Source organism: Macrotis lagotis, chromosome 1, assembly GCF_037893015.1.
Source record: "Macrotis lagotis isolate mMagLag1 chromosome 1, bilby.v1.9.chrom.fasta, whole genome shotgun sequence".
Lineage (NCBI taxonomy): Eukaryota > Metazoa > Chordata > Mammalia > Peramelemorphia > Peramelidae > Macrotis > Macrotis lagotis.
In genome coordinates this window covers 64,094,509-64,112,098 of record NC_133658.1, presented here as the reverse complement: position 1 = coordinate 64,112,098, position 17,590 = coordinate 64,094,509, and the positions used below count along the sequence as shown (strand labels likewise).

The 17,590-nt window shown below is 41.5% G+C and overlaps 1 protein-coding gene across 3 annotated transcripts in view; it reads right to left on the bottom strand.

Annotated features, from left to right (window-relative positions):
- CDH16 (cadherin 16) overlaps window positions 1-17,590 on the bottom strand; it is a 40,498-nt gene that overhangs the window by 18,391 nt on the left and 4,517 nt on the right. The window contains exons 2-11 of one of the 3 annotated variants that reach the window (XM_074202959.1): window positions 16,876-16,990; window positions 14,698-14,758; window positions 12,399-12,482; window positions 11,711-11,866; window positions 11,144-11,282; window positions 9,614-9,772; window positions 8,400-8,596; window positions 4,786-4,908; window positions 3,688-3,838; window positions 1,449-1,673 (exon numbers count right to left, since the gene is read on the bottom strand). In XM_074202959.1, the coding sequence (XP_074059060.1) occupies window positions 1,449-1,673; window positions 3,688-3,838; window positions 4,786-4,908; window positions 8,400-8,596; window positions 9,614-9,772; window positions 11,144-11,282; window positions 11,711-11,866; window positions 12,399-12,482; window positions 14,698-14,742 (1,279 nt within the window). In that variant the 5' untranslated portion in view covers window positions 14,743-14,758; window positions 16,876-16,990. The remainder of the gene's footprint in view (window positions 1-1,448; window positions 1,674-3,687; window positions 3,839-4,785; window positions 4,909-8,399; window positions 8,597-9,613; window positions 9,773-11,143; window positions 11,283-11,710; window positions 11,867-12,398; window positions 12,483-14,697; window positions 14,759-16,875; window positions 16,991-17,590) is intronic. The other 2 variants (XM_074202954.1, XM_074202967.1) reach the window with 2 other exon arrangements.

Genomic DNA, 17,590 nt, shown 5'->3' with positions numbered 1-17,590 from the left:
TACTTGAGAATGTGATTGGGTCTCACCTAAATTTTGTCTTCTTCAGGTTAAGTAGTTCTTTAGAAAATCGATCTATGACATGGCCTTAGGACACCCTCACCCAGAGGCAGCTAAATGCAGCAATGGATAGAGCAAGACTGGAGTCCAAATTCAGCCTTAGACAGCTGCTAGCTGTATGACCTTGGACAAGTCACTTAACCTCAATTTCCTCAATTGAAAAATGGGGATAATAATGGGACCTACTTCCCAGGATTGTGGTGAGGCTCAAATGAGATAATATTTGCAACCCTGTTATACAATGGGTGCTTAATAAATGCTTGTTTACCCCCTTCTAGCATTTATATAGCGTTTTAAGGTAATAAAGCACTTTACAAATATTATTATCTCATTTGATCCACAAAATAACCCTGTAGATACTATTGTCTCCATTTATAGATGCCCAAACTGAGGTTTATAACAAATGACTTTTCCAAGATGATACAACAAGGTTCTGAGGCTGAATTTGAACTCAGGTCTTTCTGACTCCAGGTCTAACATTCTCCAGAAAACATGGAGAAGGGGATGTTTGGGAAAATCCAGCTCACATCTTCAAGTCCTCTCAGGATTGGGAGGGATAACCCTTGTCCCTGAGAAGGAGATAGCAAACAAAACATGGTTGCAATCTACTGGACTGAAGCATTTGAGTAGAGGGAATACCCTTCCTGTGGTCATCTCAGGGATCGGACCCCAGTGGGTGGGATCCATCAGTCAGTCAGTCAATGAACAGAGAAGGTACAGGCAGTATAATAAACAGGAGAAAGTCTTAGAGTAGAGACAGGAGTACTAAGAGAGCCCTCCTGCGAAAGGTGGAATTTGAACTCAGTCTTGATGGGGAAGTGAAAGGGAAAAGCAATCCAGATATGGAGAAAAGCCAATTTTGAGATGAAAACCTCTCAAAAGGATCTGGAGGAACAAGAGAGTTCAGTATGTGGAGAGGAGTAAGATGTGGGAAATGTAAGCAGGGCTAAGTTTCAAAGGGATTTCAGCACCAAACAGTATTTTCTATTGATCCTGGAGGCAATAAAGAATCACTGAAGTTGATTGAGGAGGAAGATGGCGGGGTCAGATGGGACTTTAGGAAAAGCATTTTTGCAGCTGAAAGATGGCTAGATAGATGTGGGAGAGAGACCTTAGATCACTTACACATCCAGAAGTCTATTACAATAGTGCAGGTGAGAGGTGAGGAGACTGTGCATTTGTGTAGAGAATGAATGGATAGAAGAGGATTTATGGGGGAGAGGTCAAGGTAAGAAAGGATAAGATTTGGGTCTTATTCTGTCAAGGATGACAAGACTGGTGATTGGGAGGTGAGCAGCATTCTCGGTAGGATAGGGAAGTTGAGAAGAGGGCAAGGGAATGGGAGGAAGATGATGAATTCTGTTTTGGATGAGGATTGTATAGACAATTACCCCCTTCTTCTCCAGCCAGGTCAACCGCAAGCACCTGCAGTTTGTAGACTTCTCCTGCCCTGAGTGGGTTGTTCTGTACCATTACTGCCCCTGTGTCGCGGTCCACAGTGAAGGAGGACCCCTCGAGTCCCACAAGTTCCTCGCTCAGTGGTTTGTAAACCACATGGGAGTTAAGAGAAGTAGGGTCATCAGCATCTGTGGCCTGAAACCTGGTCACCTCTGTACCTATATAGGAGGGAAATAGCACCTGTCACCAGAGCACTGACCTTGGAGTCAGGAGGACAGAAGTTCGAATCTGGCCTCAGACATTTGACTATTCCTAGCTATATGACCTTGCAAGTCACTTAACCCTGAATGCCTCACCTCCAAGACAAATCTCCAGTTGTCCTGATCCACATCTGGTCACTGGACCCAGATGACTCTGGAGGAGAAAGTGAGCCTGGTGATTTAGCACAGCTCCCCTCACTTATATCTAATTCATGTACTTGTCATAGTATCACCTCCCTGATGCCATGGTCTTTGAGAAAGAAGGGCAAACATCAGTAGCAGCACCTGTCACCAGGGGTGCAGGATGGACTGCAGCACGACCCGAGCCTGACCATAGACTATTTATGGTAAGGTTATGACTGAATCCTAAGCAGATTATAGCTCAACCATTGTCTGTCCATGATTCACTTGATTTGACCACAATCTGATTATAACCTAGCCATGACTTGACAACATCTTGCCACTGATTACTCTAGAAACAAGGGTCTGATATGTCATATTTTAACCATTTTCATTCACAATTCCCAGCAAGGGTTCTATTAAATAATTCAGTTTGGCAAATAGTTATTATGTATTATTATGTATTATTATTATTATTATTATTTGATTATTATAGCTAAGGTACTTTGCTAGAACTAAAGTAACTTCCATTTTACTAGGTACATAGATACATAAATACAAGGTGGTTTACTTGGGAGAATCTTCGGAGGTCGTCCACTCCCTCTGATTGCGCTCAACAACTCCAAACCAGTATAATGACTTGCAGAATCACAACTCGGAGTAGGATTGGCCCTGTTTTGCCAATCTCCATTCCTGCTCTTCATTTCCCAGAACTCAAGTCGGAGGCACCCCTTCCTGCCCACTCATCTTCTCCTATCCTTTTTTTCCTTAAAATAGTTTTGGATAGCTTGCATTTCTTCTTTTAAAAACTGTTAAGCTGTTCCTATGCTTTGACCTTTTATCTCTCAGGGAATGTTGCTATATATTTATATTGTATGTACATAAATATATCCATTTCTTACATATGACTATATATTTGTATGCATCCCCTATATATCTTGACTATCAGATCTTTATCAGAGAAATCAACTGCAAAGACTTAAAAATCAGCTAACTCTTTATCTTCAATTCTAATTGCTTGGATTTGGCTTGTGCAAAAGCATTGCAATTTTATGTAGTGGAATTGTCCATTTTATCTTTCACAGTCATCTTTTCCCCTTGTTTTGTTAAGAATTCTCCTCTTATCCATCACTATAAAAATGATTTTCCTTCCTTTTTCCTTCTTTAAGTGGCTTGCCCAAGGCCACACAGCTAGGTAATTATTAAATGTCTGAGACTGGATTTGAACCCAGGTACTCCTGACTCCAAGGCCGGTGCTTTATCCACTATACTACCTAGATGCCCCTCTTCCTTTTTCTTTCATTTGTTTATGATATGACCTCTCTTATTTAGATCCTGTAACCATTTGGAGCTTATTGCATTATGTGACTTGTGAGGAGTTGATCTCACACTAACTTCTGCCAGACCATCCTGTTCTTAGTTTTCATCAAATAAGGGAGTCCTGACTCCAGGAACTGGTGTTCCTGGACATCATAGGACATCATACTACTATTTTCTATTGTCTCTGGGGCATATTTACCTAATCTGTCCCATTAATTACCTTTCTGATTTTTTTTAAACCAGTAACACAGTTTTAATAGTAATTGCTTTTTTAACATAGTTTGAGATACCTGAGGAAACTGAGGCCTAGCTAGAAAGGGGAAAGTGACTTGTCCAAGGTGACACAGTGATTAAGTGGCTGGGTTGGGACTCTCCTCAGGTCTTCTGATTTCAAATGCTGTAGTTTATCATCTATATCCCATTGGGAATTTTGGGTATATATATATATTCTACCCAAAAGCCATTCTCTATTCTGTCTCATCCAAGTCTGCCCCTTCATCTTTTCCAAACCAATCCCAGAATTTTAGTTTACCTGAGGGACTGAGCTCAAGAACCTCAGCAGGGGACTCAGCAAGAGAGCAGGTAGGGGGGTTGTCATTCTCATCTGTCACAAGGACTCTTAGCACCAGTGGGTCACTGTAGGCCAGGCCTTCCATATTCCTGGCCCATATAGACAGTAGGTACTGTAGGAAGCAAATCAGAGGTTATACTTGGGAGGAAGCATAACTGTGGGGGGGATGGATGTGAAAATACATATGTGTATATATAGGTCTGAATACCTACATACACATCAACACACAGAGTTATTTTTCTTCACAGGAATTGCCTCTGCATCTTCCTTTTACATACTTAGTTACATTTATATTTATTCGGAAGTGTGTATGATACACTTTTTTACTTCCTTTCATATATAGATGTATATATATATATATATATATATATATATATAAATACATGCATATATACAAAATATACACTTCTGTTCACATATACATAATAGATAGATCAATATAGATAGAGATTTGTCTTCAGCTGAACACATGAAAGCAAGATGGCCCTGTAACTACATCTCCGGTAGCCATGGAGAGGAATTCCCAGCAGCATGCTCTGAATGGTTCCCCCACCTGCCAGACTAAGAGACCCTGGCCCTTTGATAGCCTATGAACACTTATGATATATCACTGCCCTCTTCTGAATCCCCTCAAAATAAAAGATGATTGATAGTGAAAATGAAACTCATCCTCTCAGTAGCTAGAGGTTGAGCGGTAGTGTGTTACTACTAAGTTCCAACACACCAACTCCTCTCAAAATACGTATTAATATACATATATTCATATATTCATATAGACATATACATGCATGCATAATACATATCTATCTATATGTATAGTTAGATATTGAGAGATGGACAAATTTAGAGAATCCACTCCAAATGCTTACATAACCAATGGTGGTGGTAGAACATTCTGAGCTAGTACTGGTCTGATCAGCCAAAGTCAAACACACTATAACTAGACTCTAAGGTTGTGATTCCATTTTGGTGCTAATAGGATAACAACCAACCAATCTATCTATCTTTCTCTCTTTATCTATGTACCAACTTCCTCCCAACAATGACCAGATTCTTCACCTCATCTTGCATCTCCCGGTCCAACTCTTGGGTCATGCAGATGTTTCCTTCTTTGTTCACTTTAAAGGGTCCTGGGGGCTGGCTCTCCAGGTGATATTCCACACCCCCACCACTCCAGTGCACCTGGATGGGGTGAAGGTTGGAGACAGGATGAGGAAACAACCCAGGAAAGGGGGATGGGGCAGAGGTATCCACCAAGAGCCCACCCCCAACCTTTATCATAGATTCAGATTCATGAACTCCAATATGTACAGTCCTGAGTCAGAGACTTTTCCTTTCTTGAAATGAAAAGTTAATTGGAGGATTAGCTAAGCCTACCATCTCCTGCACACTCTTCATAGCAGTGGGAACCGTGAATCAGGAGACTTGGCTTTGATTTTTGTCTCTGCCCTGAGCTAAGTCTCTGGATGTTCCCAGGTGAATCACAGAACTTTATGCTACTCAATAAATTTACTAGTTACAGCTAAACTAGGCTGTTGTTTTATCTTTTACACAGACTGGATTTCCTTACCCTTCTACCTCTGCTTCCCCTAGGCTTACAATGTCTTTTCTATTTCTCATTGACAGTGAAAAATCTGAAATTCTAATGTTTAGTTTTATTTGATTCTTTGTAACTCCATTTGGGGTTTTCTTGGCAAAGATAATGGAATGGTTTGCCATTTTCTTTTCCAACTCACTTTACAGATGAGGAAACTGAAGCCAAAATGGTTAAGTGACTTGCCCAGAGACACCCAGCTAGTAAGTATCTGAGACCAGATTTGAACTCAAGATGATTCTTCCTGATTCCAAGTTGCCACTTAGCTGCCTGAAACTCTACCCATCTTTAAAAGCCTAACTCCTATGCCACCATGACCAGGAAGCTTTCCCTGATACCTGGTTGATAATAGCTTTTCTATTTGTTCTCACACCTCACTTTATTTTATACCATTCTGTTGTATAGATCCTATAATATTAATGTTGGATGCTATGGTTATCTAATCCTCTAGAAGACTTTATGCTCTATGAAGGGAAGGTTCTATCTAATTTATACTTTGTGTCTCCCCCAACTCCTTAAACAGTAATCTGCATAGAGTAGATACTTCACCAATATTAATTTAATTGAATTAAATGGAGACAACAGAACCTTGCATCTGGAGTCTGAGGACCTGAATTCAAGCCTCAGTTTCCCTATTTATTTAACCTTTGTGACCTTGAACATGCTCCACTGAATGTCTCAAGTTTCTCTGTTAAATTCAAGGTCTGATCTAGATGCTCTCTAAAGTTTTTCCTATTTCTGAAGCTATGATCCTATGACTTTTTGTGCTGGAGGGGGACTTAGACACCATCTTGTCATCCACCCTCATTTTACATATATTGTTAAGGAGACCAAGGTCCAGGAAAGGGAAGAGAGCTAGGTTGTGGAGCTAGGAAGAACTGAGACCCAGGTTTCCTGACTTCCTAGTATTCTCAGACTCCCAAAGTCCCTGACTACAATTAAAGACCCAGAGATCTGGCTATTGTTTGTGGCCTTGGCAAAGTCCAGATCTTGGCTAGGTCCCAGTTTCTACAGCCTTTGACAGCTTCTGCTAATGAGGTGGAGAAAGTTGGGACAAGGGTAAGTGGAAAGGGGGTTCTAAGGAGGCCTGTGGGTAGATCCCAGAACAAATACTACTATCTGAGGCAGCTGAATGGCTCACTAGATAGAGCACTGGACCTGGAGTCGGAAAGACTGGAGTTCAAATCCACACTCAGACTTACTAGCTGGGTGACTTTGGGCAAGCTGCTTAACCTTTCTTTGCTTCAGTTTCTTCAATTGTAAAAAAAAAATTATAATATCAGTTACCTTCCAGGGTTGTTATGAGGATTAAATGAGATAATATTTGTAATGTGTTTATCATAGTGGCTGGTATACAGTAAGCATTATGTGTTCCCTTCCCTTCCTAAATTAAGCTGACCTGCATCTGGGGCACTGTCAGTGTAGTTCTGGGGGAACAAGGCATTTTTGGGGTATAGGAGAAAAAGAGGGAGTGGTGCCTCTTGGGGCCATATGACTCATATCTCAAACTATGTGTCTAAGAGTAGAGGGTTCTCTTTTCTCCCCTTCCCAGGCCCCCCTCCAGGCTGTGTTATTATGACCCAGTGGGCTATTTTTAAGTTACCCACTGGCCTAGGGCATTCCAAGGGATTCCCCAATGGTGTAAGGGAGGATGGGTGGTGTGGGGGATGGGAAAGAGCTTAGTTAGGCTCCTCCGGACTCTTGTCTGGAAGCTAAGATTCTCTGAAAGGCATTTCTGTCTGTAGGGTGTGAATCCCTAGCTATGGTGTTGAGTTTTCTCACTTTGAGGGAGCCAGAAGGGGCTAAAGGCTAGACAGGGAAGCTCAGAGGGAGAAGGAAAGATTTAGACTCTTCAGGTTTTTGACTTCTTGCTTCCTACTCAAGACCCTTTGATGGATGTAGCCAAGTCAAGTCCTTCTATTGTCATTATAAAATCCCTAAGGACAAATATCATATTTTTCCCGAATTCTGAAATCCCTACTAAAGTTTCATTAATCCATCTACCCTTGTGGGATGTAAGAAGGAATGTTTGGGGGTAATGTGAATGACAATGGCAGAACACCTATGGAGATAACAAAGAACCACAGAGTCATAGAGTAATTGACCTTGGGTAGAATAGTCAAATTGTAGAATCGTAGAACTACCATTGGCATAAAAAGCCATAGGTATCTTGAATTATATAAGTATAACCTCATGGAACTGTGAACTGGGACACTCAAGAACCTTAGGCAATTCAAAGCAACCTAAACTATTGGAGCCAAATATTCATATACAAAATACATATGTATATATGTACCACAGAACTATAAACTCATGGCTATATAGGATCCCCAGAATAGGAAAGCCCCTTAGTAATCACCTAACACAATCCCCTCAGTGCAAATGAGGAAACTGAAGATCAAGGAGAAGTGATAGGTAGCTAGATGGTTAAGTGGAAAGAACTTGGGATAGATGTTTACTAGCTGCATGGCTGAATCACTCAAACTCTCTGTGCCTCAGTTTCCTTATCTGTAAATGGGGATGTTATAGCACTTCCCCCTCAGGGTTATCAAGAGCATCAGTGTCAAAGTCACATTAAAAACTGGGCCACCCTTGTGGGTCATATAATGACTTAATATTAAAATGTTATGCTATTTGTTTTATTGAATTTTTATTTTGTTAAATATTTTCCAATGACATTTTAATCTGGTTTGGTCTTTACTCAGGAATGCTACATGTTTGACACCTCTGATTATGAGAATCAAATGAGCTAATATGTGTAATAAACTCTGTAAACTTTAAAGTACTTTATCAATTTTATAAATTATATGTAAATATAAATTTTAGTTATTATGATTGTTGTCCCTGGTGGTGGTGTTATTAGTCCAAGGTCATTCTGATAGATGATAACTTTGAGGAGGTAAATGGCAGAGCCCAGACTAAATCTTAGGGCTCCTGATTTTCATTTCAGTACTCTTGTTCATCGAACAATCTTCCCCAAAGCAGCTTGTTGCTCCTTATATGGATGCTATATAAATTTAAAGTGAATCCTCCTTTGTTGCCATTTCTTGGTCTCTGTATGAGTTATATTCTTACTTACATGGCTGAAGTAATTGGGGCACAGGTTCTGGACATTTTCTGCCAGGTGGATAGGGTCAGGAGCTAACCAAGTATTCGCCACCACATCAATGTTCACAGTGGCCAAGGTTCGGTGACCTGAGGTCTGGTCTCCAAGGTCTTTTACCTGTACCAGCAACTGGTAGTGGCTCACAATAGTAGGATCAAGCCCAGAGCTTCCTAAATGGTAGAGAAGAAGGTAGGAATGAGGTGAATCCACTAGAAATTCACAGCCTCTGCCTAGAGCTTGGTATCAGGTCACATTAGAATGTACAATCCCATTGGGTAGGAAGTGTTATATGAAGGAATATGAGGTATTACAAAATAACTATAGGAGGGGGTGGCTAGGTGGCACAATGGATAGAGCACTGGCCCTGGAGTCAGTAGTACCTGAGATCAAATCTGGCCTCAGACACTTAATAATTACCTAGCTGTGTGGCCTTGGGCAAGCCACTTAACCCCATTGCCTTGCAAAAACTAAAAAACAAAAAACAAACCAAAAAAATAACAAAAAAATAGCTATAGGAGCTAAAAGTTCTTTGAATAAATGAGGATGCATAGATGGATGGATGGATGAATAGATGGACAAGTAGGATGAATGCCCAGAAGAATGAATGAAGAATGAAAGAATGAGTGCATGTAGATGGGAGCAACCAGTGAAGACTTTTGGTCTAAAACTTTGGACTTGGGCCCCAAGGGAGAGGGAAAACTTTCTCAGGGTCATGGATATAGGGAGATTTCATAGATATCAGTAAATTTAGAGCAGGAAGAGTCTTTGGAGGTCATTTAGTCCAAACCTCCATTTTATAGATTAGGAAAGTAAGGCCCAAAGGAAAGTGTTTTGCCTCAAATCATATAAGAAGTAGCTTCTTGTTTATAGGATTGACACTTGGAAAGCATCTATGCCTTGCTGTACTTTTTAAAGTCTGAGTCATTGGTCTATTAAATTATTGCCATTTTGTAGCTCACTATAAAGAGAAAGATGAGAGACAAGGGGGAGTTAAGTCCTCCAGGATCAAAGTTTAAGAAGAGACCTCATTACTGCTACTACCCATGGACTTGGGGTCTCTTCCCTGAGAGCAGTAAAGTTCAGAAGTTATCATTCAACATCCTCCTCCCAGGATCCTCATCTCACTAAAGGCCATAAAGCTCACTTGGACACCCCAGAAAAGATTAGGGAACATAGGATCTACTTACCCTTCTCACTGAGGGCAAGGCCCCCTGACCTGGACTCCAGTTGGAACATGTCCAGGGAGGGCTGGGCTGGAGTTTGATTCAGGATGTGGTAACGCAGATCTGAGTTGGTTGTGCCTGGTTCATCCCCATCTGTGGCACTGAGGTAGAGGAAGGGTACACCTGGTCAGAGGAGAGAGAGAGAGAGAGAGAGAGAGAGAGAGAGAGAGAGAGAGAGAGAGAGAGAGAGAAAGGAATGATTGCTCTCAGAAAGATAACATTTCAATCCCCCTCCCCCGATTTCTTTTCTCTTGATATTCATTCCCAAAGGCTCCATATCTTACTTCTCCTAGGCATTATGGATTATACTATTTAGGGCTGAAAAATCACACTTGAAGTTTTCTAGTACAAGCCCTTCATTTTATAGAAGAGGAAACTGACACTCAAATAAGGAAAGTGACTTGATTAAGGTCACACAGTTAAAGTAGAAGAGTCAGAGTTGAAACCCAGGCTTACTACAAATCTAACATTCTTTCCATTATACCATAATGACGATAGTGGCATAGGCTTGGAATCAGGAAAACTGAGTTCAAATCTAGTCTCAGACCTTTGATAAGTATGTGACCTGAGTCAACCATTTAATTCCAATCTCTGTTTCATCATCTGTAAAGGGGGGGGCAAGAATAGAGCCCACCTCATGGGATTGTTCTAAGGATCGAATGAAACCAAATTTGTAAAGTTCTTTGCAAACCTTAAAGCATTATAGAAACGCTAGCTATCATCATAAAGGTCCTGATTATCCATGAGGACGCCTCACAGCATCCTACTTTTTTCACTCACCCTCTAACACACACACACTTTCCAGTCTATTGCTCCAACTCTGCTAATCATCAATATTTCACAATCTGTGTGTGATATCCCTCAGTTGGAGTGATCATTATCACTGGTGCAGATTTAAAGTTCTTTTCACATTGGTAGATGGTCTTCATGAGTTCCTGAGGTTTTCTGTTCACTGAAGCTTTTGGTTTTTGCAAGGCAGTGGAGTTAAGTGACTTGCCCAAGGCCACATAGCTAGGTAATTATTAAGTGTCTGAGACTGGATTTGAACTCAGGTCCTCCTGACTCCAGGGCCAGTGTTCTATCCACTGCGCCACCTAGTGACCCCTCATTTTTTTTAAAGAAAGAATACACCATAAGACATCAGGGCAGGACTTAGGGGGAGGAACAGTATGACTAATACTAACCCCATTATTTCTTTACAATTTATAGAGTTTGCCTCACAGCAATTCTTTGAGGTAGATGATATAAAAATCATAATTTATTGATGAGGAAACTGAGGTTCAGAAAAGGCATGAACTGTATGTCCACCAAGACTTCCTCTATGTTTACTCTAATCCCCAAAGACCCCTCCCTCCAAGTTTAGACAAAATAACAGACTTCCAGAAAGGAATAATGGGTAACCACCAGGGATGTTCAACAATGGAATGAAGTGCATCTAGAACATAAATTTTGCCCATTCTGACCCTCCAACCCCCAACCCTTACAGTCACTCACCAGCATGGGTCCCCTGGCTCAGGATCCCTGTGTATTCATCTTTGGTGAACTGGGGCATGTGGTCATTCACATCCTTTACATATACTATCAAAGGCTGTGGGCCCCAGAGGAGACTCCCATCTTCAGCAGTGACTGTCACCTGGGAGGTCACCATGGGAACCGGAGAAAATGAATTAGTTCCCTGAAGGAAGCATCATGTTTTTTTTTTTTTAATTGAACAGGTGAAAACCTGGGGAGACAAGGATCTATCTCTTCCCAAGTAATAGCAACTCATATCCATAAGCAACAAGTCAACAATGAGCATTCTTGTAGGATCTGCTATGGCACTTTAAGATGCACAAAGCACTTTTCTCCCAACATAGGGGACATGTTAATACCTTTATTTAAGAGATGAGGAAACCAAGGCTCAGGGTGAATAACAAGTGACTTGTTTGGGTTCGCAGGGTTAGCATGTGTCAAAGCTGGGACTCAACAACAGAACTACTGTAAACTTGATGCTCTGTCCTATACTGCCTGCAGGTGTTCCCAGTTCCCTGAGGTCCATGGGAATTGGTCAGGGATTGATACCTGAAGGTTGTACTGGGCCTGCTCTTCACGATCCAGGGGCCTGGTCACAAAGAGGAAGCCAGAATCAGATTCCACCCCAAAAAGACCTTCTGCAACTTCTTGGCCAGCCACGTGGACCACAGCAGGGCCTTCTGAATGCACAGCAGGCAATTTCAGCTGAGGTGGATAGGGCCAGAGAACAGAGAGAAAGGTCAGAAAGAGAGGAAGAACAGAGAGGGGGAAATGTGACTGAGAGTGAGGATTGCTGAGTTTCCTGGCTTTTGAAGATGATGTGGGAGCTGGGACCTTAAGGAGAGGTCTTGGTGGAGTTGGGTGGGTATGTGATGAGAGGAGGGCTTTACTTAGAAGGGAATCTCTTGGGTTCAGTGGTCCACAGTCCACATGTAAGTATATATGTATGTATGTATTAGGGATGGCAGTGGGTGGAGCAGCTTCCCGACTTATGATTTCAATGCAGCTGAGAAAGTTTCCCTTTCTCCAAATGTCTCAGGCCAAAGATGCTTGAAATCCCACTTTTTTTTTCATTTGACATCCCCTACTAAAATGCAAATCTATCCCAAACCGTACCTCCACCCCTAACAACAAACACAAGAAGTTATTATACAAAACAAGACTTAAGTTTCATTCTCCCTCCCTCCCTCCCACGTTTTCCTCTAGTTCAAGGTCTGTGGTAATAGGTCCTCATTACCTTCTTCAGGTACAAAGGAAAATTTCCTACATAATTTTCTGGAACTTCCACATAGAGCTCACTGGTGACAGCTTCAGAAACAACCTGTGGGGAAAGATGTCCTGAGCCCCAAGTTATTGCTTCCAAAAGAACATTAAAAAAAAGATGATTTTGGGTATAATGGGAAAGAACAACAAATCTGGAGTCAGAAAAGCTGACCCTGTGTGACTTTGAGTGGGGTAGTCAAGCTAGACAGTTCCAAAGTCTCCATTTCCTCCCTTATTATATAAATAAGGAAATGCTATTGTCAGAGTACACTAGAGGGATAGCATGGTGTCAGAGTATATTTAAAGTCAGGAGAGCTATGTTAGCTCAGACATTTACTAATTGTGTGACCAGGAGCAAGTTATTTTTATCTCTCAGAGTCTTTCCTCATCTGTAGAGTAGGAATAATGATCTTAGTACTAGCTAGCATATAAGATTGAGGTCAAGTCTCATTGATTCTATTTCCCCACTCAGTCTCTCCCTTAGAAGAGGGCTTTTGTTGTAGTTTAGTCATTTCAGTCATGTCTGACTCTTCTTGACCTCAAATGGGGTTTTCTTGGAAAAGATATTGGAGTGGTTTGACATTTCCTTCTCCATCTCATTTTACAGATGAGGAAACTGAGGCAAGCACATTGAAGTCACTTAGGATGACTATTATCTTCTGCTTATTGATTATTTCCTATTTATCCTCTGCATAAACCTGTTTGTACATAGTTTGCATTTTGTCTCCCCCATCAAATTATGGGCTTCTCCAGGGCAGGGACTGTCTTTTTCCATTCTTTTTTTCCCTCTTTTCTTTTCTTTTCTTTCCTTTTCTTTTCTTTTCTTTTTTCTTTTCTTTTCTTTTCTTTTCTTTTCTTTTCTTTTCTTTTCTTTTCTTTTCTTTTCTTTTCTTTTCTTTCCTTTCCTTTTCTTTTCTTTTCTTTTTTCTTTTCTTTTCCTTTTTCTTTTCCTTTCTTTTCCTTTCTTCCTTTCCTTTCTCCTTTCGTTTCGTTTCGTTTCGTTTCCTTTCCTTTCCTTTCCTTTCCTTTCCTTTCCTTTCCTTTCCCTTCCTTTTTTTTTGCTTTTCTTTTGTATCCCCAATGCTTAGCATGGTGACTGGCATGCAGTAGGTGCTTCATAAATGCTTACCAAGTAACCCACTTGTCAGAATCAGGACTTGAAACAAGGTTTGCTGATAGAGGTTGGCTATCTTTGCATGATGCTTTGCTATCCTTTGGCTTACAGGAAACAGGCCCTTTATAAATATTTGGTTAATTAAATTGTGAACCTTAAAGGAGTATATGAAAAAAAGACTTTTGTCAGTCTGTCTCTAGGCCATCATGACTTCATGATATTCCAACATTCCTAGCCCCCTATAGTGTCAATCCCTTTGCTGAGTGGGCCTCTGAGTGGCAATGTGGCTGTTAATCTCATCTTCAATAGCCAAAGTACTAAGGATCTGCTCCAAGGTAGCCCAGTATTGGGTTCATTGCATTCTAGGACATCCTTACTGAGATGGGGAAGAAATGGGAGAGATGGAGCAAGAAAGGCATTGGTTTTTCCAGGATGCCCCAGTCTCATGTCCTTAGGCATTCTACATTTGAATCATAGGGGTTAAAACTGGAAGGAACCATAGAGACTGAGCCACAAGTCATTATTTCATCAATTCAGAGAACTTCCTTATATGGAAATTCCCTCTACCAATGCAGCTGAGCAACTCCTTTATGACTTAGAACCTTAAGAGAGTTGCTTGAGCATGGAGAGGTTAGGCACTTTGCCCATGATCATCTTGTTTCAGAGGCAAAACTTAGATCTAGGTTTCCCAAATCCAGGACCCTCTCCATACTCTACGAGACCTTAGAGACTTCAGAGAAGATACTGAGGTTCAAAGAGAGGAAATAACTTGTCCATAGTCACACAGTGAGTCAGGGGAAGAACTGAAATTAGCACCAGGCTTCTTGACCCTATTTTACTAGGTTTATAGCTATTCCTCATTTTCCTCATATGTTTATGTTTTGTATTCACCATCCAAATAAGCTTGTTTTCTCTCATCTGCAATCTCTTAAGCAGGTCTCTTTGACTTCCTTGGACTTACCCTGGTCCTCGGTTTGACCAAACTGTGCCTTTAGTGTATGCTTAGCTCACATGAAAAAGAAAAATCAAACCTGGAGTGTTTCCCACACTTTCTGAAATCAGGCCATGGCTGGTTGGTCATTCATGACCCCATAGTGAGGACAGGTGACATCCACCCTTCTGGGCTGGGCCCCAAGGAGAAGTCATGTCCGTCACTCACCTGGCAGATGAAAGAGCAGAAGATGCTGAACAAGATGGCAAACATCCCTGGAGGCCTTGCACTGAAAGAAAGGAGGCTGGGTCTAAGACAAGTAGCCTCCTGGTCAGCTTTACCTTTCTCCCAGACCCAAGCTCTGAAATAATCTCAGTCCCTTCCCCTCCTTCTCTCTAAACTTTGACCCCTTTGAGATCTTTTCTCTTCATAATCCAGTTAAAGGACAAATTGTACTATGGGAAGACAGACTCTAGAGTCTGAGGCCTGAATTTTCCAATTACTAAAGGATACCACTATCTTCAACTACCAGGTCTACAATTTTAGTGTCATCAGGCAACATGTATTTTATTGAGTGTTTACTAGGCACTGGGGATAAAAAGAAAGACAACAAGAGGGTCCCTGAGGTCTCACAGTTTAATGGGGGGTGCAACATACTCTTTCCCACTCTCTGTGTGTTTGTATGTAGGTATGTATATGAATATAGGGGTAGCAAAGCAGTACAGTGGCTAAAGTACCAAGCCTGGAGACAGGAAGACTCATCTTCTTGAGTTCAGATCTGATCCCAGATGCTTACTATCTATATGACCCTGGGCAAGGCACTTGACCCAGTTTGCCTCAGTTTTCTCTTCCATAAAATGAATTGGAGAAGGAAATGGCAAACCACTTGGTATAAATACCAAGAAAATCCCAAACGGGGAGGCTCTAGTAGTGTCTGTGGATGTGGATGTGGATGTCTGTGAGTCTGTGTGTGTGTGTGTGTGTGTGTGTGTGTGTGTGTGTGTGTGTGTATGTTTGTGTATGTGTCAGAGAGAGGAAGAAGATAAAAGAAAAGGAAGTAAGAGAAAGGGAAAGGGGAGGAATATATCCTTAACTACATATCCAATCCCTTTCCATGTCTCCTATACATCTCTATCCCTACTAAGCTGCCACCATCCCCTCTTTCTTGGACTATGACAACAGTCTTCCAAATGGTCCTCTGCCTCAGGTCTCTCCCTACCTCAGTCCAGTTTGCTCTCAGCTACCAGAGGGGATTTTTCTAAAATCTGTTCCCACCATGTGACCCCTGAACTCTTGCTCAATCCATTCTCATGGTTCCTGCGCTCTGAGGGCAGGTGTTTAAAATTCTTCCTTCCCTGGCTACTTCCTATCTCCTATAGTCCAGTTCTCTTACAGGTTCACTCCCCTCCACAGTTCTGCTCCATTAGCATACTGATAGACAATCAAAATGCTCCATCTCTGAGTTTTTTCACTGGCCTGGAACACTGGACCCCTTCACTACCACTTCTTAGCTTTCTGGCTTCTTTCAAGTTTTAACTCCAAGCCCATCTTCCTCAAAAAGCCCTTCCCGGTTCCCCTCCAGATGCCACTGGCTTCTCCTTTTAGATTGCCTTTCCTCTATTCTGTATCTATCTTTTATTTATTTGAATTCAGTGAATCCCACTGCAGTAAATACTCCCTGAGAATAGAGCAGTTAGAAGGCACAGCGAATGAAGCCTGGGCCTGTAGACAAGAAGATCTGAGTTCAAATACCACATCAGACATTGATGAACTGTGTGATCCTGAGGAAGTCATTTAACCTGTTTCCCAGAACTCCAGTTTCCTGAATTGTGAAATGGGTGTAGTAAGAGTGCCTACCTCCCCATGTTGTTATACTATCAAATGAGATATTTGTAAAGTTTTACTATAGTGCATTGCATATAATAGATGCTTAACAAAGACTTCTTCCCTTCCTTTTTTTAAAAAAAACTTTTTATCCATAGTTCTTAGCACAGAAAGTGCTTGGCAGATGTCTATTGACCACTAACTCAGGTTTGAATCCCACCTCATAAGCATTCCACTTAAATGATCTTTGGAAATCCCTTATACTCCTTCAGCCTCAGTTTCCTCATCTGCAAAATGAAGAGTTGCACTGGATTGGTATCTGAAGGCCCTTCCAACTTTAGACCTATGTACTGTCTCCAGTTGTCCTGATCCATATCAGGCCACTGGACCCTGGTGGCTCTGGAGGAGAAAGTGAGGCTGGTGACTTAGCACAACAACCCTCACTCAAATCCATCTCAAGTGCTTGTCATGGCATCACCTCCCTGATGCCATAGTCTTCTTTGAAAATGAAGGACAAACAGAAAAAATAATACAATCCCTAATTTAATATAGTAGTTGAATTCAACACTCTTGTCTCCTTACCCTACTTCTCTTCTACAGGTTGGATGTCTCCAATTGTTTATATGGTTTGGTTCGGAATCCCCTCAACATTCCAGCCACTATACTTTGGACCTGTTGGAACCTGGTGAGGTCCTTCCTGAAATGTAATGATCATAATGGATAATATTCCAGAAATCTGGCCTGCCCAGAGAACCAAAAGACTATTCTAAGGACCAAGGATTTGAGAGTTGGAAGCAGTTAGAACACTGGTCTTTAAAATGAGGGTTATACCTACCCCACCTCAGCAGACCATGGTATCATCCCAAAGGAATGTGGAAAGATTGGGTTCACACCCACCTTTTCAGTGACAGTTAAACTCAGGGCTTATCTCTACTACAGCTTAACCACTTCCTTCACCCATTAACAAGAAGCTGTGCCCCCTCTGCCAGTCTTTGGACCCTTTGGGTAGTTATAACCTAACTTCAATAACTACAGTAAAATCCCCCCTCCCCCCTCCCCAAAGAATACCCACACTCAGATTCCCAACCACATCCATTTTGTATCAGGTGCCCTGAAAGATTGGGTTCTATAATATAGGACAATGTCTGGTAAGATTTATTTTTTCATTTTTGGTGGGATAGGGTGATGGGTTGTGATCTGAACTGACAACTCCATTATATTGTCTTTCCTCCCCAAATCCACTTCTCTTCTGAACTTGCCTTTTTCAGTCAAGAACACCACTATTCTTCCAGAATCC